General features: G+C 36.9%; 2 protein-coding genes across 12 annotated transcripts in view; one reads left to right on the forward strand and one right to left on the reverse strand.

The window, feature by feature from the left end:
• NEK4 (NIMA related kinase 4) overlaps positions 1-19812 on the forward strand; it is a 39385-nt gene extending 19573 nt beyond the window's left edge. For 5 of the 11 annotated variants that reach the window (XM_079115717.1, XM_079115718.1, XM_079115719.1 and 2 more), the window contains 10 exons: positions 677-818; positions 4254-4661; positions 8752-8901; positions 10153-10344; positions 11034-11106; positions 12045-12211; positions 13174-13262; positions 15005-15210; positions 15910-16043; positions 18308-19812. In XM_079115717.1, the coding sequence (XP_078971843.1) occupies positions 677-818; positions 4254-4661; positions 8752-8901; positions 10153-10344; positions 11034-11106; positions 12045-12211; positions 13174-13262; positions 15005-15210; positions 15910-16043; positions 18308-18400 (1654 nt within the window). In that variant the 3' untranslated portion in view covers positions 18401-19812. The remainder of the gene's footprint in view (positions 1-676; positions 819-4253; positions 4662-8751; positions 8902-10152; positions 10345-11033; positions 11107-12044; positions 12212-13173; positions 13263-15004; positions 15211-15909; positions 16044-18307) is intronic. The other 6 variants (XM_079115715.1, XM_079115711.1, XM_079115713.1 and 3 more) reach the window with 5 other exon arrangements.
• A 694-nt stretch (positions 19813-20506) lies between these two features.
• SPCS1 (signal peptidase complex subunit 1) lies at positions 20507-22217 on the reverse strand. The gene is made up of 4 exons (XM_079115752.1): positions 21995-22217; positions 21611-21670; positions 21443-21529; positions 20507-20978 (listed from the first exon to the last, which is right to left on the reverse strand). Exons 1-4 carry the CDS (start codon positions 22208-22210, stop codon positions 20853-20855), a joined length of 489 nt encoding a protein of 162 aa, XP_078971878.1. The 5' UTR covers positions 22211-22217; the 3' UTR covers positions 20507-20852.
• Between the last annotated feature and the right edge of the window lie 21 nt (positions 22218-22238).

Here is a 22238-nt window from a genome sequence, read left to right on the forward strand (position 1 = left end):
CTTACTTTGTTAGATCGGAATGTGAGGCACTTTCTTGTAGAATTTTTATTGTGGAATAATTTTGTATCTATAGAGAAGTTGCAAAGATAGTATGGAGAGTCCCTGTATACCCTCACCTGGTTTCTTCTATCATTTACAGCTTATGTTACCATATTACATTTATCAAAACTAAGAAAGCAGCCAAGGCTGGTTCATTACTATTGATTAATCTCCAGATTTCATTTGTCTTTCACTAGTTTTTCCTCTAATGACGTTTTTCTGTACCAAAATTCAGTCCAGAATACCATGGTATATATTATATATTTTTAGTTATAGATGAACACAATATGTTTATTTTATTTATTTTTATGTGGTGCTGAGGATTGAATCAGTGTCTCACGTGTGCTAGTGCTCCACCACTGAGTTACAACCCCAGCCCTATCATGTTATACTTAATACTCATTCTTCTTAGTCTTCTTGGGTTGGTGATAGCTTTCCACTTTTTTTGGTTTTTTTTATGATCTTGATTGTTTTGGAGACTACTGGTCAGGTGTTTTATAAAATGCCTTCTAGATTTTTAGAAGACTTTTCTATAAATGGTGCTTAAGGAAGTGTAATGTGTATTCATCTTCACATATACATAAAAACTCTTAATCTTCACCATATTGATAATATCCCTTCTTTATTCTTCATAAAGAAAAACCTCCAAAAATAACATTAAAAATGGTGACTCTAAATCCAAGCCTGTTACTACCGTGGTTTCCAGAAAGGCAGAATCAAATCGTGAAGTAATCCACCTCCAACCACATTCTGCTGAGGATTCCAAGACATATGTAATGGTATGTTTCTTTTAAAAAAAAATGTTTTAGAAACTGTATTTAAAAAATAGGTTATCTCTGAGCATGGTAGCACACATCTGTAATCCCAGAGGCTCAGGAGGCTGAGGCAGGAGGATTCCTAATTTGAGGCCATCCTAGGGAACTCAGTGAGACTCTGTTTCAAAAGAGAAAAAATATAAAGGATTGGGGTTGTAGTTTATAGGTAGAGTGCCCCTGGGTTAAAGCAAATTATTTTATTGGTAAATGATTATGCTTTACTGGAGATTCTGTTGAGCTATTAATTCTGTATTATAAAGAAAGAATACTGGTGAGGAGATTATTTTAGCTGACTTTATTCACAGTAGGTTGTTCAGCTGTTCATGAAGTCAGTGCTGTAAAAACTTTTTAGATTTCTTTGAGATGAAGATAAAATCAACTTTTGTTGTTCACTTTGTTTAAAGTGAACAATTATGTGTATTTATTACATTCACAGTGTTGTACAACTGTCACCTCTTATATGGTCCCAGAACATTTTCATTAGCCCAGAGGAAATCCTTTACATGTTAAGCACTCAGTCCCATTTCCTCCTTCCATCCAGCCCCTGGTAACCACCACTGTGTTTTCTTTTTTAAAATAATATTATTGTATTTTTTATACCTTTATTTATTTATTTTTATGTGGCATTGAGGATCAGACCCAGCGCCTCACACATGCTAGGCAAGCGCTCTACCACTGAGCTACAACTCTAGTGCCACACCATTGTGTTTTCTGTCTCTGTGAATTCACATAATCTGGTTATTTAAAATAACTGGAGTCATATAACATGTGACTTTTCACGTCTGGCTTCTTTCACATAATATATTTTTATGTTTCTTTCACGTGGCATGTATCGGTACTTATTTCTTTTTAGGTTTAATATTCTGTTGTGTGCATATGCCAGTTTTTTAATTCATTCATGCACTGATGGACATTTGGATTGTTTTCACTTTTTGGATATTGCTATGAATATTTATGTACCAGTACTGGTACATAGGGTATGTACCTAAGAGTGAAATGGCTGGGTCAAATGAACATTCTGTTTAACTTTTCAAAGAACCGTCTTCGCTCTTTCTGCAGTTAGTTGGACCATTTTACAGTCCTATCAGCAATGCACAGTGGTTCCAATTTCTCCACATTTTCACCAACACTTGTTCTGGGATATTTTTAATAGTGGCCCTAATTGGGGGAAGGTAGTGTATCATTGTGGTTTTGATTTACATTTCCTAAATCATAAATTCTGTTGAGTGTTTTTTCATGGCCACTTGTATAGCTTCTTTGGAGAAATGTTCACATCCTTTGTCCACTTTTTATTTGGATTGCCTATTTTTGTTGTTGAGTTTTAGGAGTTTTTGGTATGTTCTAGATCTCATTTCCTTATATATATGATTCACAAGTGTTTTCTCCTATTCTTTGGGCTGCCTTTTTTATTTTGTTAATAATATCTTTTGCTGCACAAAATGTTTGATTTTCATGAATTTTTCTTTTGTCACCCTGTGCCTTTGGTGTCATCTAAGAAATCAAATCACTGCCAAATCCAGTGAAGCTTTTTCCCTATGTTTTTTTCTAAGAGTTTTATAATTTTTATGATTTTAACTTTTACATTTAAGTTTTGCATTCACCTGAGTTAAAATTTCTTTTCTTTTTGGGTTGGGGGAGGTACTGGGGATTGAACCCAGGGCACTTTATCCCTGAGTTATATCCCCATCCCTTTTTATTTTTTATTTTGAGACAGAATCTTACTAAGAGCCTTACTAAATTGCTGAGGTTGGCCTCAAACTTGCTATCCTCCTGTCTCAGTCTCCCATGTTCTGGGATTATAGGCATACACCACCACACCTGGCTGAGTTAATATTTTGTATGTGGTGTTAGATAAGAACCCAACTTTCTTCCTTCCCTTTCCCTTTCCCTTTCTCTTTCAGTATGAGAATATCCAGTTTTTTCTTCAGCATCATTTATTGAAAAGGTTGTCCTTCTCCCCATTCAATAGTGCTATACTTTGAGTATCCCTACTAAAACTTATGTGGAAATTTAATCCCCATTGAGAGGTATTGAAAAATGAGTCTAGGTGAACTGAGCCCTTGAGAATGAATTAATCCATTCAAGGATTAAGGGTTAATGGGCTTATTTTGAGAATAGGTCTGTTGAAGAGTCCGCTTTGGCTCTGTCTCTTGGGTGTGTTTCTTTCACTATGTGATTCTCTGTGCCACTTTGGTATTCTGCAGAGATTCCCCTTTCCAGATGTGGCCCCTCCACCTCGAACTTCCCAGCCTTTTGGACTTTTGTTCTTTTTTTTTTTTTTTTTTTTTTTTTTTTTTTTTTTTTTGCGGTGCTGGGGATCGAACTCAGGGCCTTGTGCTTGCAAGGCAAGCACTCTACCAGCTGAGCTATCTCCCCAGCCCCGGACTTTTATTCTTTATAAATTAACCAATTCATAGTATTCCAATAGAGAATGGAGTAACACAAGTGGTCTTGTCATCCTTGTCAGTAATCATTTGACTGTGTAGGTGAGAGTTTTTCTGGGCTCTCAGTTCTGTGTTACATTAAGATTGTTTCCTTCTATTCCAAGTTTGCCATTTGTTTTTTTTTTTTCATGAAAGGGTGTTGAATTTCGTCAAATGCATTTTCTGCATCAATTGAGATGGTGATGTAGTTTCCCCTCCTTCATTCTGTTCATGTGGCATATTATATTGATGGATTTTGATGTGAGTAATCCTTGCATTCCAGGAATAAGTCCCATTTGAGCACTTTGTAACTTTTTTTTTTTTTTTTTGGCCACAGCAGCATTTTAACCATTTTAAATCATGCAGTTCAGTGTCCTCAGTTACATTCACAATGTCTTGCAACCATCACCAATATCTTCCAAAACCTTTTCATCATTCCAAACAGAAACTGTGTACCTATTAAGCAGTAACTCTCTGTTCTTCCATTCCCAGACCCTGGTGACTTCTCATCTACTCTCTGTCTCTTTGAATTTGCCTATTCTAGATATTTTATATAAGTAGAATCATTATATAATATTTTATCTTTTTGCATCTGGCTTTTTCCACTTGGTGTATTTTCAGGTTCATCTGTATTATAGCATGTGTTAGAATTTCCTCCCTTTTAAAGGCTAAATAATATTCTATTGTATGTATATGCCACATTATGGTCATCCACCATCTACTGATTGATATTGGGTTGTTTCCATATTTTGGCTATTTTGAATAATGCTACTAGAATATCTACTTGAATCCCTGCTTTTAGTTCTTTGGAGTATGGATATAGGAATGAAATTGCTAGTAATATGGTAGTTCTGGCGCAAGTCATGGTATTTCTGTGTTTAACTTTTAGAGGAATATGTTATTCAGTTTTGAGTTAATTTTTATATTTGGTGTGTCCAGGAGTGCTATAATAATTTGAAAACATCTTTTTGCTCAGAGTGAAGATAAATGTTTGTTGCAAAAGAAACCAGTGGTCATTGATCCCTTGAAACCACCTGCTGGTCTGAAAGACCACACTGGCAAACTGGACATGGGCAATACTGCAGAGTCACTAGCCACAATCAGTAGGGTAAATATTGACATCTTACCTGCAGAAAGAAGAGACTCCATGAGTGATGGCCTAGTTCAGAAGAATCAACCAAGACACTTAGATGCCTCTAGTGAGCATGAAGGTAAAGGCAGTATTTCTCAAGTGAAGGAGGAAAGTCTTCAGGATAATGCTAAGTCTACTGCTCATCCTGAAAGCTCGATTACTACATTGTCCTCTGATAGTGGCAGTGGGGAAGGGAGTGAACCAGTGAAGCTGTTCCAGCCTCTAAACAAAGACTCAAAGCCAAAGGACCAGGTGAGTACTATGCACTAGGAGACAGTTTCAGAAAGAGGACTGGGAAGTGTGGTTTCAACACTGTGGGTATGTTCTAGTTGTCAGGAAAATCAGTTATTTTGTGTTCCAGTTTAAACTTAGAGGGGTATTTTCATTATCTGGCCAAAAAAAAAAAAAAAAAAAAAAAACAACACAAAACCTGTATCCAATACCAATACCCAAGCAGTGGTCACTCTCTATTCTTCCTTGTCCCCACTCTTTGGCAACATTTGTTCCTATGAATTGACCTATTCTGAGCATTTCTTAGAATTATATACTTCTGTCCTTTCATGTCTGGCTTCTTTTACTTAGCACAGTGTTTTCAAGGTTTATCCATGAGAAGCTTGTAGCATGTACCAGTCTTTTTATTGCCCTGTATGTATCTATGATATTTTATGTGACTGTTCATAAGTTGAATGTTTTGAGTTGTTCATACTTTTTGGCTGTTATGGATGCTTCTGCTGTGAATATTGATGTACATTTTTTATATGGATGTGTGTTTTTCAATTCTGTTGGATATAAACCTAGGATTGGAATTACTACTGGGTCATATACTGACTCTTAACTTGTTGAGGAACTATAAAACTGATTTCCAAAGCAATGATATTGTTTTATTTCCCAGCAGTAATATGTGGGAATTCCATTTTATCTACATTCTTACTACATTGTCCATTTTGATCCCAGCCATCCTGCTGTGTGTGCAGCAGTATCTTACTGTGGTTTTGATATCCATCTCCTTAATGACTGATGATATTGAATATCTTTTCATATGTTTATTGGCTATTTATGTACTTCCTTTGGAGAAATAATCTATTCAGATCCTCGGCCAATTTTAATTAGTTTATTTGGAAGAATTCTTTACCTATTCTAGATACCAGTTCTTATCAGGTAAAAGATTTAAAAATGCTATTTCCCATTCTGTGAGTTGTCTTTTCACTTTCTTGATATCATCCTTTGACGCATGGATGTTTTTAATTTTCCTGACATTCAATTTTGTCTATGATTTCTTTCATTATTTGTGCTTTTGGTGTCACGAAGATGTACTCCTATGTTTCCTCCTCAATGTATACTTTTAGCTCTTAATTTAGGTCTGTAATCCATATTGAGTTCATTCATGTGTGTAATAGGAAGAGATTCAACTTCATTATTTTATATCAGATTGTCTTGTCACTCTTGTTGAAAATAGATTATAAATTGGAAGGGTTTATTTCTAGACTTCAATTGATATATATATCTATCTACATGTCTTAATTATCATGGCTTTATAGTAAATATTAAAATCACAAAGCGTGAATCTTCCACTTTATTCTTTTTTTTTTAGGTCTTTTTTCAATAGTTTTTTAGTTGTTGATGGACCTATTTATTTATTTATTTATTTATTTATTTATATATGGTGCTGAGAAACGAACCCAGTGCTTCACACATACTAGGCGAGTGCTCTACCACTGAGCCACAGCCCCAGCCCTCCACTTTATTCTTATGTTTAAAAATTGTTTTGGTTATTTTGGATTCTCTCTGCATTTCCTTATGCATTTTAAGATTATCCTGACAAATTCTGCAAAACATGCTGGGATTTTGATAGGGGTTATTTTGAATCTGAGGATCATTTGCAGAATTTTGTTATCTAAATGTACCTTCTATTTATTTAGATCTTCTGTAATTTTTTTCAGTAATATTTATTGTTTTCAGTTTCTTGAACTTATTTTGTTATATTTATTTCTAAGTATTTTGGTTTTTGGTGCTATTGTAAAAGGAATTATTTTTCATACTTTAGTTTTTGGATTGTTCATTGCTTATATGGAAGAATTGATCTTGTATTCTACAATCTTGTTTAACTTGTCTCTTTGTTTGGTTTTGTTTTGTTGGTGCTGGAAATTGAACCCAAGGGTGCTTTACCACCAAACTACATCTCCAGTCCTCCTTATTTATTTATTTTTTGAGACAGAATCTCACCAAGTTGCTGAGGCTGGCCTCAGACTTGCACTCTTCCTGCCTCAGCCTTCTGAGTTGCTGGGATTACAGGCTTGTACCACCATGCCCAGCTTGTTTATTGGTTCTAATAATTGTGGGTTTTTTTTTTTTTTTTTTTTGGACTCCTTAGGATTTTCTGAATATCATGTGATCTGCAAATAGAGATATAGATTCACTTCTTTGCAATCTGAATTCCTTTTATTTCCATTTCTTGCCTGATTGCCCTGCCTAAAACTTCTAGTAGATGTTGAATTAGAAGTGGTCAGAGTCAGTATTCTTGTCTTATTTCTGATCAAATCTGTTTCTTACACCAGGCGTTTAGAGCAGATTGTTTTTATTGTTTTGAGAGAATTATGTCCAGTATTTCCCCTATTGATTTGTTGTTTTTTCTTCTTTATAAAGTGGGATAATTTTTTTTTATGGATTTCATGGAGAAGCACCATGAGTCATTTGTTCCTGTAATTCTTGGACATATATAATTTTTATTCAGAATACCCTATACTTAATCACCAATAAAGAAATCAATCTTCCTTCCTTCCTTCCTTCCTTCCTTCCTTCCTTCCTTCCTTCCTTCCTCCCTCCCTCCCTTCCTCCCTCCCTCCCTTCCTCCCTTCCTCCCTTCCTCCCTCCCTTCCTTCCTTCCTTCCTTCCTCCCTTCCCTTTCCTTTCTTCCCTTTCCTTCCTTCCCTTCCTGTTTATTACCTTTGTCTCTTTGTTCAACTAATTATTATGTAGTAATGTAAAATTTATCATTTATGTCTAGTATTAGATATACTCTTGAAAATATTCTTAAGTTATCCATAATTTTGCATTTGCCAGAGACCTAAAAATGTTGTTTTAATGATAATGTCCTAAAATAATAATGGTCTAAATTATTATAATGGTCTAAAATGTACCACAGAGTAGCCTCTTGGTAAAAACGTGTTGGTTGAATTATATTCAGTTACTAGTGTCCATCTTGAAAACATAGATATTCTGATAGTTTAAAAATTTTTAAATAAATATAAGAATCTGTTTTATAGATTAGTTTCTAAAATCAGCTATCTATATCAAATACTAAGGCTGCAGTGATTGTTACAACTTAAAAGGAATTTATCATACTATTGCCACTGATAGCTCCCATTTTTTGAGTATCTATGTGCCAGACATAGTTCCAATTGCTTTCAGCTGACCTCAAACAATAATATAGTCAGCCTTCCATATCCACAGGTTGCACACCTGTGGATTCAACCAACCACAGATTGAAAATATTTGGAAAAAGAAAAATTGCATCTCTACTGAACACATACAAACCTTTTCCCTCTTATTACTCCCTAAACAATCAGTATAACACAACATTTACATTGTATTAGACGGTGTAAGTAATCTAGAGATGACAAAGTATTTGGGAGGATATGCATAGATTATGTGTAAATACTATGCCATTTTATATAAGGGACTTGAACATCTGAGGAGTTTGGTGTCTGCAGGAGTTCCTGGAATTGATCCCCCACAAATACCAAGGCACAGTTGTATAATATCGTGGGGTAGGAGCAGTGATCAGAACCCATTTTTAGATGAGGAAACCAGGCTCAGGGAGATTAGGTATCTCACATTTAATTCCATCTGACTCCAAGTTTACTACTCTTTTCATTGTACATTTTAGTATGTATCCAAATAACTAATGTTTATTTGGGGAGTAAATGTATATTAAATGGGATTCCATTCAGAACATTTGTTCATTTTTTGGAATAGAAAACCTATTAAAAGTTATGAAGTTTTTTTTTTTGTTTTTTGTTTTTTGTGGTGCTGGTGATTGATGAAGTTTTTTTTTTAACTGAATTAAAGGTAAGTAGTATCAGGTTAATCACAATTTGAGTAATTTAATTAAAACAATACTTTTTATTTGGAGCAAGAGAAAAAGAATCCAGAACATTTGGATGATGTCAGCATTTTGTCTTTGCCTGTTGCACTGTAAATAAGCATTCATTTTGAGAAAGAGAGCTCTTTTTCATTTTCATTTTGCAATTTTGAAAGTAGATATTTGGCCATTTGAAGTTTAGAACACTATTTCATTATTCTGTGAGGTTCTTTTTTGTATGTTTGTTTAATTGCTTTTAAGGATCAACTTGATGGTGAATGTATTATGGAGAAACAGGGCACAATCCATGCAGGTTTACAGCCACACAACTCTGGATGTGAACCTTCCCTGTCTCGACAGCGACGGCAGAAGAAAAGAGAACAGACCGAACACAGTGGGGGAAAGAGCCAGGTCAGCAGAGATCTCTTTGCAGTGCTATGATGTTTAGGAGACAAGACTCTGGGAAGCTTAAATCAATTAATGGTGGCCAAAAACGCACATAAGAAATACAAGGAGTAGCTGGGTGCAGTGGTGGACGTCTATAATCCCAGCTACTCAGAAGGCTGAGGCAGGAGGATTGGAAGTTCCAGGTCAGCCTGGGCAATTTAGTGAGACTGAAAATCGCCGGTTATCGGTTCTGCTTCCTCAAATGTTTAAGTTTGAACATTAGAGAAGCACGCCAAGGCGAGCATATAAAGCAGGTTTTATTGAAAGACTTTTCCCAGGAGGGAGAAGGGGGCCATGGCTGGTAAGTTACCCTGCCCCTTTTATAAACTAAAGTTTCCTTTGTTCTCCTGCATTCTTCTCCCTTATGTTGTTCATTTCCCCCCATCCTGCATAGTGACTGGGATATGTCAGTGGAATGGCTGGGGTGTGGGGTGAGGTGAGCAGCTAGTCTGGAAGGGCCTGGGTGGAGTGCTAGGCAGGAAGGGAGGTGGGCAGCCCAGGGGGTGTTGCTCTCTGACTGCTCAGGAGTTCCTTCATTAACAACCTTTTTGGGAGAAGTGGTATCAAAGGACTGGAGATTGGAACATTCCAATCTCCCAGGGGCAGTTTCCAACTAACCTGACTCAAATCAGCCTCCATTTTCTCCATCAGACCCGATCATCTGTTCTACACTAACTGCCTGTCCTTAATTCTGGCTTCAAGACTCTGTCTCAAAATAAAATAAAAAAAGGGCTGGGAATGTAGCTTAGTGGTAGATCCTCTCTGGGTTCAATCCCCAGTACTGGGAGGGAGCAGGGAGCAAGGATAAGATGCTTACTATGAGTTTTCAAATATCAGTAAGTTGGAAATACAGTGAGGATGTTTGTCTTCCCCAGTAAAGACGGATAGGTCATTTTGAGAGTTAAAGGAACAGGCTAACATGGGTAAATCTTTGAGCCCTTCTTGTTATGTTGATGTACGATTCTTCCTTCATTCTCTGCACAATATCTTGTTAATACCTCCCTACTTTAAGTAACTTCCATAGGTACCCTCTCTCCATAAACTTCTTAGTTATTCACTTTTGACAGAATCTCTAAGAAACAACAAGAAAAATAATGCAATATTTTGAAGTTATTAAGGGCAAACTACTGACAAATAAATAGGAAACTTTCCAGTAGGGAAACTTTGGAGGTGCCGTATATAAAACTGATACTCTTTCCCTTTAAATTAATTTAGTTCCAACAGGCACCTCCTCAACTTTTGCCTTCTCATCCCACTGTTGGAAAAGTGGCTATCATATCAACACAACAAAATGCTGTAAACCAAAGTAGAATGGTCACTGGGTCTGTGAGCAGTTCAAGAAGCAGTGAGATGTTATCAAAGATTTGTGGGAATCCCCAGGAATACATATACACGGAAAAAAAAAAGGTTTGTGGGAATATATGTTGGATATTTTAAAAACCTTTTAAAGCTTTTTGGTTATAAAATCCTGCACCTATTTTTTTTAAGTTTTTCAGTACCAGGAATTGAACTCAGGGGTGCTTAATCACTGAGACACATCCCCAACACCCCGCCCTCCTTTTTAAATTTTTTATTTTGAGACAAGTTCTCACTAAGTTCCTGAGGGCCTCACTAAGTTGCTGAGACTGACCGTGAACTTGTTATCCTCTTGCCTCAGGCTCCTGAGTTGCTGGGATTACAGGTGTGTGCCACCACACCCAGCTCCTCCAAATATTGTGAAGTTTTGCATTAAAGCATCTTAGCCCTGCTTTTTTTGCCAAACCCTGGGACAGATTTGTGATTCTCAGCAAAAGTTTTGATTGAAATGGACAAATTCTGTGGTTTCAGAAATAGTCACTTCCAGTTAGTTAAGGATACCATGTAAATTCTGAATTTAAGATTCCAAATACAAAAAGTCCCTTTTTGCCTTTCCAAAAATGACCATGTCCCAGAAATGAGGGTGTGATCATTCCTTGAGAGGTGGATAGGTTTCCAGTGGCCTCTCCTTTAAAGTCCAGTGCAAGCCCTTTTTCTTTAAGGAAAGTCATGCATTGTAGTGTAGGTTTTACAGGAACAGTGAATAGGAATGGAAATGACTCTGTGACTTTCTTTTAAAGGATCGACCATTATCAGCCCGGGAAAGGAGGCGATTAAAGCAGTCCCAGGAAGAGATGTTCCCCTCAGGTGAAGGTGACCTCTTTTCTTCATCTAAATGGCAGTTATGGCTTGGCTTTTGGGCATTGCACTGGTTCTGATTGTGAGGTGTTAAGACTTTCAAGCAGCAGTAATCCATTTGGGAAATTTAAGAGTTTTTAAAGTTTCTTATCCTTTTAAAAAAAATCATCATGGGAAGTGAGAGGTGGAGAAGAAAGGGAGTGCTGGGGAATGATATTGGCCAAATTATATTGTTATATTGTGTGCTTGTATGGATATGTAAAAACAAATCCTATCATTATGTATAACTATAATGCACCAATAAAAATTGTGGAAAGAGACAAAAAAGTCATAGGCTGTCGAATCTGGAACACCTATCATCAGAGATAGAAGATATTAAGAAGAACAAGAGGGCTGTGAGTGGCAGTCACTCCTGGGAGATTTCAGGCTGGAAATCAAGTGAATGGTCAAATTGTTCCCATGTCCAAAGTGTGCTGGTCAGAGATGTACTCTTTTCTCAGGAACAGAGAGGAAGCCAGGAGAATGGTGCTGCCCTGGGCTCAGGGCTGTTAACATTCCTATTACTGTTATCTATAATAATATTAGCAGGTTCCATTTATTGAATGCTAACTGTGTCTCTGGCATAATAGTAAATATCTAAGGGCATTATCTCATTTCATATTTATAGTAATTGCCAAAGATATGCAGCATTACCCCCCCCCCCCTTTTTTTTTTTTTGCCAGGGGAAAAAAACTGAAGTTCTGAGGGGTTAAGTAACTTGCCCAAGGTTACAGAGCTGGTAAACCTGGAACTAAGGTTTGAACTGACACAAGACACAAGAGCGATGATGAATATTCTGTTTTGAGTTATTTCTGGCTGGCTCTTTCTGGGTTATCTTCTGTATCCAGGGCAAAGCCCTCTTCAGTTGATACCAGCCCACCAAAAACATTTGCTGGGGGTATTCATTTTTTCAGGCCCTTCAGTGAGACCATCTCTAAGTGCACCGGGGCCAGGGAAACTGCAGGAGGAAAGCCAACCCATCCCTGCCCGACAGTTCTCTTCTGACTGCAGCATCACCCAGGTGCCTTGCACCCTCCAAAGGGGAAAAGTGGACATGTCTACGTGTGGGAATCCTAATACAGTAAACCTTTTAAATGTTGGCTCCATTTGTTTCAGGGACTGGGCTGGTTAAGTTATACCTTTTCTCTCTGGATAAAGAAAGGAACTGGTAAATGATAATTAAAAGGATATTTTTGACCCATTAAGGGTATAGTTTTCAGGCATTCTTCCAAACAATTGGCTGTGTAGTTAAAAAGTCTTTCTTAGGTAATATTTAACACAAGACTTCCTAAGAGCTTCCACTACTCAATACTTTCCTTACTCTGCAGTGTTACCAATATAATACCCAATTGTGTGACTAGATTTTAATTTCATTTGCTAATCATCATTCCTCAGTGTTCTGTTTGTGCCAGTTTAGTTTACCTTCTTGCTTATGGATGAGGTAGGGACACCATCTGGTGGCCAAATGGGCAGAGTGGCTAACCCATGTTCACCTTTCTGTGTAATACCCTGGGGATTAATTTATCTTGCCCTTTGAAAATAATGAAGGTGTTGTTTCTGTAACAATATCATTTATTATTTCATTAATTGACGCTGCCATCTCCAGTTCCCAAAGTTGTGAGGTTTGTGTTAACTATATCAGGTAATCCTTTAAAGCACTGTAATGATCTCATATGTGAGCAAGCTGAAATTGCCTTGATTTAGGTGGCATTCTACCTAGTTTAAAAATGTCAACATTTTTTATGGGACAAGCCTTCTGCTTGGGAGTTGAGACACTAGAATTAGTCCTTCACTTTTCTCTGTAGAGGAGATTTCTTCACAGAGTCCTCAAGGTCTTGTAAAACTTCACCTATTGATGTTCCTTAGGCTTCACTTGTGAACTTCATGGGGCATCAAAGTTACTTCAATTTTTATATCTGTTTCTCCTGTTAAATTGCATGTAGGAATATTTTGGTTCTAGTCTTGCATAAAAGACTATTTAATGTATTAACATTCTAATTGTGTTTTTATGTGGAATTTTATTTTTTTCCCAAACATTAATAGGAAAGGAAACTGATTCATTGCCTGTCTGAAGATGAGTTAAGTTCTTCTACAAGTTCAACCGATAAGTCAGATGGGGATTCCAGGGAAGGGTAAGTTCTTACTTTTCTGTCTCCCTCCAGAAACTCTTTCTGATTGAATTATCCTAAATGTACATTTACAGTGGTATTTTGACCTAGAGTACTCTCATTGATATCATAAATGGTTTGTGGTACATGCTAGAACTAAAAATATTTCTTCTATGAATACATCTAATTTTCATTCAGAATTCTTATAGGATATCTTTTTAAATTTATGAGTTTATAGTTTTCATCATATTTTGAAAAGTTTTAGCCATTATTTCTTCAAAATTATTTGGGACCTCCTCTCATCCTCTTGGGATTCTAATTACATATATATTGGACTACTTAAAGTTGTCCAACAGGCTCACTGATGCACTGTCCATTCTTTTTACTTCTTGTTTCATTTTTTCATAGATTCTGTTGCTATACCTTTCACTAATCTTTTTCCTTCTATGCTGTCTAATCTGTTAATCCTATCCCATTAACACATTGTATTTTTCATCTCTAGAAATTTGATTTGGGCTGGATGCTGTGGCACACACCTGTAGTCCAAGTGACCGGGGATTCTGAGGCAGGAGGATTGCAAATTATAGGCCAGACTGGGCTACTTAGGGAGAACCTATTTCAAAATAAAAAGCACTGGGGATGTAGCTCAATGGTAGATTACTCTGGGTTCAATCCCAGAATCGCCAAAAAAAAAAAAAAAAAAAAAGTTTTATTTGGGTGTTCTTTATATCTTCTATGACTCTCCTTAATTTGTTTTCCTCTACCATGGCTATCTGGAATATATTTATAATAACTACTTTAATGTCCTCAACTCCTAATTCTGTCACTTGTATCACTTCTGGGTCTGTTTCTATTAACCAAATTTTTTTTCTTTTCTCAGATAGGTGATGTTTTCCTGCTTCTCTGCATTTGTGGAATTTTTGACTAGATGCCAGACCCTGTGAATTTATCCCATTGGGGGCTAGTATTTCTGTATTTTTTTTTTTTTTTTTCTTTTTAGTTGTGATGCTGAGGATCTAATCCAGTGCCTCACACATGCTAGACAAATGTTCCACCACTGAGTTAAAACCCCAGCCCTCTTTAAGAATTCTTGAGCTTTGTATTTGGATGTAGTTAAGTTACTTGGAAATGGGGCAGAATGTCTGGGCAGAATCTAGGGCTGTTTCTTTCAGGTCCTCTCCTTTCCAAGATTCCGCTCTTATTTCCTACAGGTGTGGTTGTCTTCAACTCTGTCCTTTGGTTCTGCAGGCCAGAAAGACTGTGGGTTTTCTTTGGTGCTCTGTGCTACTTATGACTGCCCTTAGGCTAAAAAGTGTCAACTCTTCTAGACTCTGCCTGCAAATCTTGTTCATTCTCCATTTCATATATGAATTTTTTGTTTTTGATTTTTTAATATTACAAGGAGTTTATAGTTATTTTTGTGGAAAGGTCAGTAGGTATGAGCTTATGTGGACATTAGGAAGCAGAACTCCCTAAATGTCATATTGCATCTAACTTTCTGTGTATGGTGGGGTGGGGTGGTGGTATTGGGGATTGAACCCAGCAGTACTCTACCATCCAGCTACATCCTCAATTCTTTTTATTTTTGAGACAGGATCTCACCAAGTTGCCCAGGCTGACCTGGAACTTGTGATCCTTCTGCCTCAGCCTTCCAAGTCACTGGGATTACAGGTGTGCACCACTGTGCCTGGCTATGTCTAACTTTTAATGAAAAATTCTCAAAGTCAAGTAAATAACATAAGGGAATTTTTTTTTTTTTTTTTCAGGAAAAGTCATACAAATGAAATGAGTGACTTGGTACAATTGATGACTGAGACCCTTAAATTGGATTCTAAAGAGAGCTGTGAAGATCTCCCATTACCAAATCCAGTGTCAGAATTCAAACTTCATCGAAAGTATCGGGACACGCTGGTGCTTCATGGAAAAGTTGCAGAAGAGACAGAGGAACTCCAATTTAAAGAGCTGCCTTCAGGTGATCAGTTTATTCTTTTACAGCAAACTAGAAAATGTGTTTGTTAGAGTAATATGTCAAACAAAGAGCTAATACTTATATATTGGTTTTTTTCAAAATTTCATTTGGATATCACCATAAAAGGTAACCTCATTTCATGCAACAGATATACTTGAAAAGTTGCATGAAAATTAATTTTTAAAAATAAATGTAACTAACCCAATAACTCTTATGAACATTATGTAAAATGTTTGGAATTTCTGTGTGAATTTTCTTCAAGTTAGACAGTTAATGTTCTTTTTAGGTTAGGAGATGGTAGTGAGACATGAAGCTTAATTCATATATAAATTTTTTGTTTTTGTTATTGCTTTTTCAGTATTAGGGATTGAATCCAGAGGTGTTCTACCACTGAACTACATCCCCATACCTTTTTTAAATTTATTTTGATATTCTACCACTGAGTTACAGTTAAGGTGCCCAGCTGGCCTTGAACTCACAATCTTCCTTCCTCAGTTTCCCGATTGTGCTGTTGGCATATTACCTTTAATCCTAAAGGCTAGCCTCGAATTTGTAATCCTACCTCAGTCTCCTGAGTTGCTGGGATTATAGGTGTGTACCACATGCCTAACAAGAGTTTTTTAAAAAACATTGAGCTGTTGTGTTGTTCTGGTAGTATTGAAAGTATGTTACTTATTTCCTATTTTTGTCATTGCTTTTTAGCTGTCATGCCGGGTTCTGAAAAGATCAGGAGAATAGTTGAAGTCTTGAGAGCGGATGTCATCAGGGGCTTGGGAGTTCAGCTTTTAGAGCAGGTATATGATCTTTTAGAAGAGGAGGATGAATTGGAGAGAGAGGTAAGTGTCTTATTAGCTGTTTCAAACTGCTTATGTTATAAAATTTGCTTAGCAACTTTCTGATCTGTATTTCATATTCCATACAATTTACCTATTTAAAAGTGTACATTTAAATAGTTTTTAATGTGTTCACAGAGTTGTACAATCATCACCACAATCTTTGTTAGAGCATTTCATTACCCCAAAGAATCACTGTACCTGTTAGCAATCATTCCCCATTGTCTCCTAAATCCCAACACCCTAAGCAACCATGAATATTTTTCTCTGTATATAAATTTGCCTATTCTGGAAAACTCATATAAATGGGGTCATAAGAGATGGGCATGGTGGCCACATGCCTGTAATCCCAGCGGCTTGGGAGACTGAGGCAGGAGGATCACAAGTTCAAAGCCAGCCTCAGCAAAAGTGAAGTGCTAAGCAATCAGTGAGACTGTCTCTAAATACAAAATGGGGCTGGGGATATGGCTTAGTGGCCAAGTGTCCCTGAGTTCAATCCCCAGTCCCCTCCTCAAAAAAAATAAAATAAAATAAATGGGGTCATAAGAAAACTTGTGGTCATTTATTTTGCTTCTTTCATCTAGCATAATGTCTTCAAAATTCATCCATGTTGTAGTATGTATCAGGACTTTATTACTTCATGTGGCCAAATAATATTTCATTATATATTCATTGTAGACATTTGGGTAGTTTCTACTTTTTGTGGAATACTTCATGAATAATGCTGCTGTGAACTTCTTCATGTGGGTTTTTTTTTTTGGATGTACACTTGGGAGTAGGAGTGGGATGAGACAGTAGCCTCTGGTCTTCTTAGCCTCCCTCCTACAGATCTGGGCTGGGTAGAAGAGCTCCTGCTTCTTGGCTGTACTTTCCTGAAATTTGGCCTCAACAGGCAGTAGCATGAGATATGCCAATGTCCTGCCCATCCCAGGAAGCTATAGCCTTTCAACAGGGAGCTGCTGGGAAAGAGGCCTGTGTTCTTGGCTTCACCAATCTATAATAGTTTTGGTTGCACTAGGCTGGGAGAGGGAAATGGTGGTTGGTTTTGATTCACATACTGTTCATACAGATTTAAGATTTTCTTGAATAAATTTCTTCATATGCTGTATGCCCTAGGATCATTTCTAGACTTATGATTTTTAAAATAATGTTCACCACTTTCACTTAGGTGTCTGCAGAGTTCCTCATGCTGTCATGTGAAATGTGGAGCTAATCAGGATTTCATTTATATTTGCTTATGTCTTTTAATTTGGAACACTTCTTATGTCTGTTTTTCATGATTCTGACATCGCTGAAGAATATAGCCTGTGTGCTTTATGAGATGTCACTTGGTTTGGATTTTTGTTTCCTCATGAATAGATTGAAGTTATGTTTTTTTAGCAGGAGTATTATAAAAATCATGTGTCCTCTGTATGTATCAGGAGGTGCATGATACCTGTTTAACATACTGTTCTTTTAATTTCAAGCATTTCTTTTTTTTGGTCGGGGGGGACCAGGGATCGAACTCAGGGGCACTTGACCACTGAGCCACATCCCCAGCCCCATTTTGTATTTTATTTAAGAGACAGTCTTACTGAGTTGCTTTAATATACATTAAAAGTCACATAGTACTTTTATTTTTTGTGTGTGTGGTGCCGGGGCCTCAAGCAAGCATTCTACCACCAAGTCATATCCCTTAACCCTAGCTCACGTACGGTACTTTTTTGATTACTTATCAGGTTGACTTTTTTTTTTGGCACCTGGGACTAAACCTGGGTGTGCTTAACCACTGAGTCACATCCCCAGCCCTATTTTATATTTTTTAGAGACATGGTCTTGCTAAGTTGCTGAGGCTGGCTTTGAACTCCCAGTCCTCCTGCCTCAGCTTCCCTAGCCACTGGGATTACAGGTGTGCCACCGCACCTGACAGATTAAACTTTATGTATTTGCTAATTTGTTATCTGTATTACTATTGTGCAAATGTATGAGATTGAGTTTGTTTTTATCAATTCTGTTATCTTAGTATAATTGGGTTTTATTGATTCTAAGAACTCCTTATTTAATGCTACTAACCCTTTGGCATGAACACTGCAAATCTTTTCCCTACTTTGCTCTTTTGTTATGACTTTTAAAAATACCTTGAACTTTTAAATTTTTATGTAAATAGAACCATTAGTATTTTTCCATATGGTTTCTACCTTTGGTGTCATGCTTATGAAAGTCCTTCTAACATTACAGAAACTATTTTTACTACTACATACTGATTTACTTTTTGTTTCCCAAAATAGGTACGTTTACAAGAGCACATGGGTGAAAAGTATACAACTTACAGTGTGAAAGCTCGCCAGTTGAAATTTTTTGAAGAAAATGTGAAATTTTGAGAATCTGTTCTACTCTGCCAGATCTAAAGACCTATTTTCAAAGATTAGGCTTTAAAAAACAAGTTGTTATAAAGCCATTCACCACCCTTTTACATCTTTGGGTTTTTCTTACTGGAAAACAATTGGACAGAACAGAGTAATGTGAAGCAAGTTCACAAAAGAAAAAAACTTTGACTCTCATATTCCTTTATGAGGAAAAAATTTTTTTTGGTTACTGTTTACTGAGCCTTAAACCACTTCAATTTTATATCTAGAACTTTATTTTTTTGAGGGGTTAATTAGCTTAAAAACAGGACCATAAAACATTGGATTGGAAGTTTTATATCGTACTATAGTGATAAAAACAAGAGAAACAAATGACATATGTCCAGTAAAATCTGCCATTTTAAAAGCAGTTTTTAAAAGAAAAAAAATCGATTCACTATTCTAGAGATAGATTTAAAGAAAATGAAATTCTCTGTAGTATTTGAGGAGCTAGATCCCATTTTTACATTTTGATGTTTAATGTTTTCATTTAATATGAGCCTCATTTAGGGTATAAAGAATTAAATCTAAAGTATTTTGGCTTTGTAAATCATTATGTTTTCACCTACTAGTTTTGTTAAGATTTCTCCATCAGTGAAGTTTTTTTGTTATATTGGCTATACATAAGGATGTATATAATGTTTGTTTCTGGAAGTTTGTCTTCATGTATATCAAGATATTGGTTGTCTTTCCATGTTTTAAATGTAGGATTTTATATCACATTTTATTAGTTGTTTAATAAGTCATACCCTTTATTAATAGTTTTCATCAAGTTTTGATTAGTAAATTTTCACTTCTGTATTCAAGAGACTCTAAAAATGAATACTGTTCCAGGTGTTTTCAGTTTCTATAAAAATGTGCCTTTGAAAATTACACACACATAAAAACGTTCTTTCAGACGCTTAAGTTTTTATTTAATTTTTCCTATGTGCCTGGTGCCATGTCAGGAGCTAGGAATATTGTGGTGAATAAAACAATACTCTCTGCCCTTGCAGTTCTCAGTTCAGTTTCTGAGAGCTCTTATTTTTACTTTTGGGGTTTGCCAGAGAACTCCTAAGACCATCAGTACTCGGTGGGAGCAAATTTTTGGCAAACTGTTGATCTTCCTGCATGCTTACCTCTTCTTGCATGTTTTGGAAATCCACATTTTTCAAGTCATTGATTTTAGTTAAGTTTTCTGACTTATTGGTATAAAGTAGTACTAATTATATTTTTTAGAATCAAAAGAATCTGATCTATACATTTCTATCTATTTCTTATTCTCATGTTGTTTATTCTTGTTGAAATAGTTTTCATACTACTGTGTTTTGGTTATTTTGTGGTTCTTTTTTCTTGAATGCTTAATTTACTTTTCATCATCTTTTTTTTTTTTGGTGCCAGGGATTGAACTCAGGGGCACTTAACCACTGAGCCACATCACCAGCCCTTTTTTTTATATTTTATTTAGAGACAGGATCTCACTGGGTTGCTTAGGACCTTGCTGTTCCTGAGGCTGGTTTTGTACTTGTCATCCTCCTGCCTCAGCTTCCTGAGTAGCTGGAATTGTAGGGTGATTTTTCTTACCTTTTAAAAAAAATATTTGGGCTGGGATATAGCTCAGTTGGTAGAATGCTTGCCTCACAAGCACAAGGCCTTGGGTTCAATCCCCAGCACCGAAAAAAAAAAAAAAAAAAAAAAGAAAAAAAAATTAACTCAGTGTTGCTGTATTGTCTTTGCTATGTTTTCTTAAATTCATAATCTGCAAGTCCTATATCCTGGTACTGAGAAATATATTATTACTTTTAAAAATCCTCCTACTCCCATTCCTACATTAGAAGGAATTTATAGCTTTGTAGGTTTTCACTTCGGTCCGCTTTAAGAAAAATACAGATTAAATGTTTTCTGCTTAACAACAGCTCTTATTTTAGGGCTACTAAAATGTTAACTTTATCACAAATTTACATTAGTAAATTTTTTCAGAAGTGTTAACTATTTTTAAGAATAGTAAACTAAGAACTTACAGCTACAGAAAGTAAATGGTGCTTATATTTTTAGAACCACAACTTTAGGTTTTACTAACAAACTTATAGACCAACCAACCTATGGCCCTTTAGACATGGGTGTGAGTTTTAACTGGAAACATTAAAACAGTTTAACAACTTGATGAATTATAAAGCTTTGATAAATTGTACTTTTATGAGGCATTTATTCATTATTTATGCATACCTGAAAGAAACACTGCATACTTTTGTTTTCTGTTCTCCATTTCAGAACAAGATTATGAAGGTCTAAAATATTTATAAACCAAAACACAACTGGTTAGAAGTGAAATATAAAGAGAACTAAATCTATACACATCTGTGCTGTAAGAGCACAGGTGGTTTCAGCTCATGTTTGTATATGAAAGCAACTGGAAACAAAAGCAGGTGGTAAATCATAAAAACCCAAATCAATTATTTTTAGCATGCCTCTTAATTTTTCTGTCGCCTGGTTTCTTGTCTTCTGTGCCTGAGTCTTGAACAGGTAACCACTTGAGGGGATGTCGGCGATAGATGGGCCATGGAGGAAGTGTCAACTAGGCCAGAACAAAGAAAAATGCATACATTATTTGTTAAAAGTTTAAAAGACCATTATGTATAATACCTGGTTCCCAAGTGACTCTTATTCTAAAGGTAAACAAAACAACTGATATTCCTGTGGAAGTTCTGAGTCACTGTCCAGACAGGACACAATATGATGATGGGAATCTTACTGTTTATATACATGGCTTCAAGACCTAAAAGAAGGTGAAGGAGGCAATGTGAGCACTGTGAGAAATTCCTGCTAGCTTTGACTCTTGTGTGCCAAAAGGGAATAAGATGTACCCCTGTGTGCAGCTTACACCACCAGACACTATTTGACATTCTACTTTTTCAGTGATAGGAGAAACACTAGGAAAGATGAAAGAAGAGCTGGTTGTGGTTCTCAGGGGCAATCAAAGCAACCCAACTCAGAAAACTTATGTTGCCACTAACACCCAAACATCCACAGATTTCTTACCAAACAGGAAAAAGCAAATCCGGCCATAACTATATAGACAGTCCACCCGAACTGTTCAGCCACGTACCCGTAGATAAATCCAACTATCTAGAGACAAAGTATATTAAACACAGTCAAGCTTGGGGTGGGGGGCGGTAAACGAAGATTAAATGTAAAACCAATACTTACTGCAGAAAAAAGAATAATTCCCTGAAACATCTGTTCAGCTAGCTTCTGGCCCTTGTAATCCTAGGGGTAACGGAGAAAAAAAAAGGAATTGGTTCCACTACCAAAGAGGTACACTTCCCGCACGGAACTCATCACTTCGGAACTGGAAACACTAAGATTGGGGGTTTAAATTCTGAGTTTCCGGGGGAGCTTGCGCATCCCAACGGAACAAGGGCAGGGGGAATCCTTTCTGGGGAAGGGAAGAGGACTCGAGAGGCACAATTCGCGAAAGAGGTTGGATTGTAATCCCTCAGGCTGGGAACCGCGCAGCACCGGGTCTGTACTCAGACAAGGGCTTCGAAGCCGCTAGGCTCCAGTGCGGGGATCCTTTGGCAGCACCCTCACCATCTGTGTGGGCAGCGAGCTCAGATGTTCCAGCATGGTTGACCGAGAAGACGAACGGCGGAGCGAAAGCGATCTACACTGAAGGACCGCAGCGTTTAGAGTCTGATAACGTGTTTCGCCTGGTGAGCGAGCAGAGCCGCGCAGTGTGATGGCCGCGGCCCCGGAAACGGATGTGTCCCGCGAGCCGGGACAGCCCGTGGCCCCGCCCCGCGGCATCGCTAGGCGACGTGCGCCTTCGAAGTGG

The sequence above is a fragment of the Sciurus vulgaris genome (genome assembly GCF_902686455.1).
Source record: "Sciurus vulgaris genome assembly, chromosome: 16".
Taxonomy (NCBI): Eukaryota; Metazoa; Chordata; class Mammalia; order Rodentia; family Sciuridae; genus Sciurus; species Sciurus vulgaris.

Excerpts from the sequence above, each read along its gene's own strand:
- SPCS1 (XM_079115752.1), bottom strand. The coding sequence starts at position 22,210 with ATGCCGCGGGGCGGGGCCACGGGCTGTCCCGGCTCGCGGGACACATCC. Across the intron at positions 21,530-21,610 it reads GAATTATTCTTTTTTCTGCA|ATAGTTGGATTTATCTACGG; the intron begins GTAAGTATTGGT and ends CTTTGTCTCTAG. Across the intron at positions 20,979-21,442 it reads GATTTGCTTTTTCCTGTTTG|TTGACACTTCCTCCATGGCC; the intron begins GTAAGAAATCTG and ends GTTCTGGCCTAG.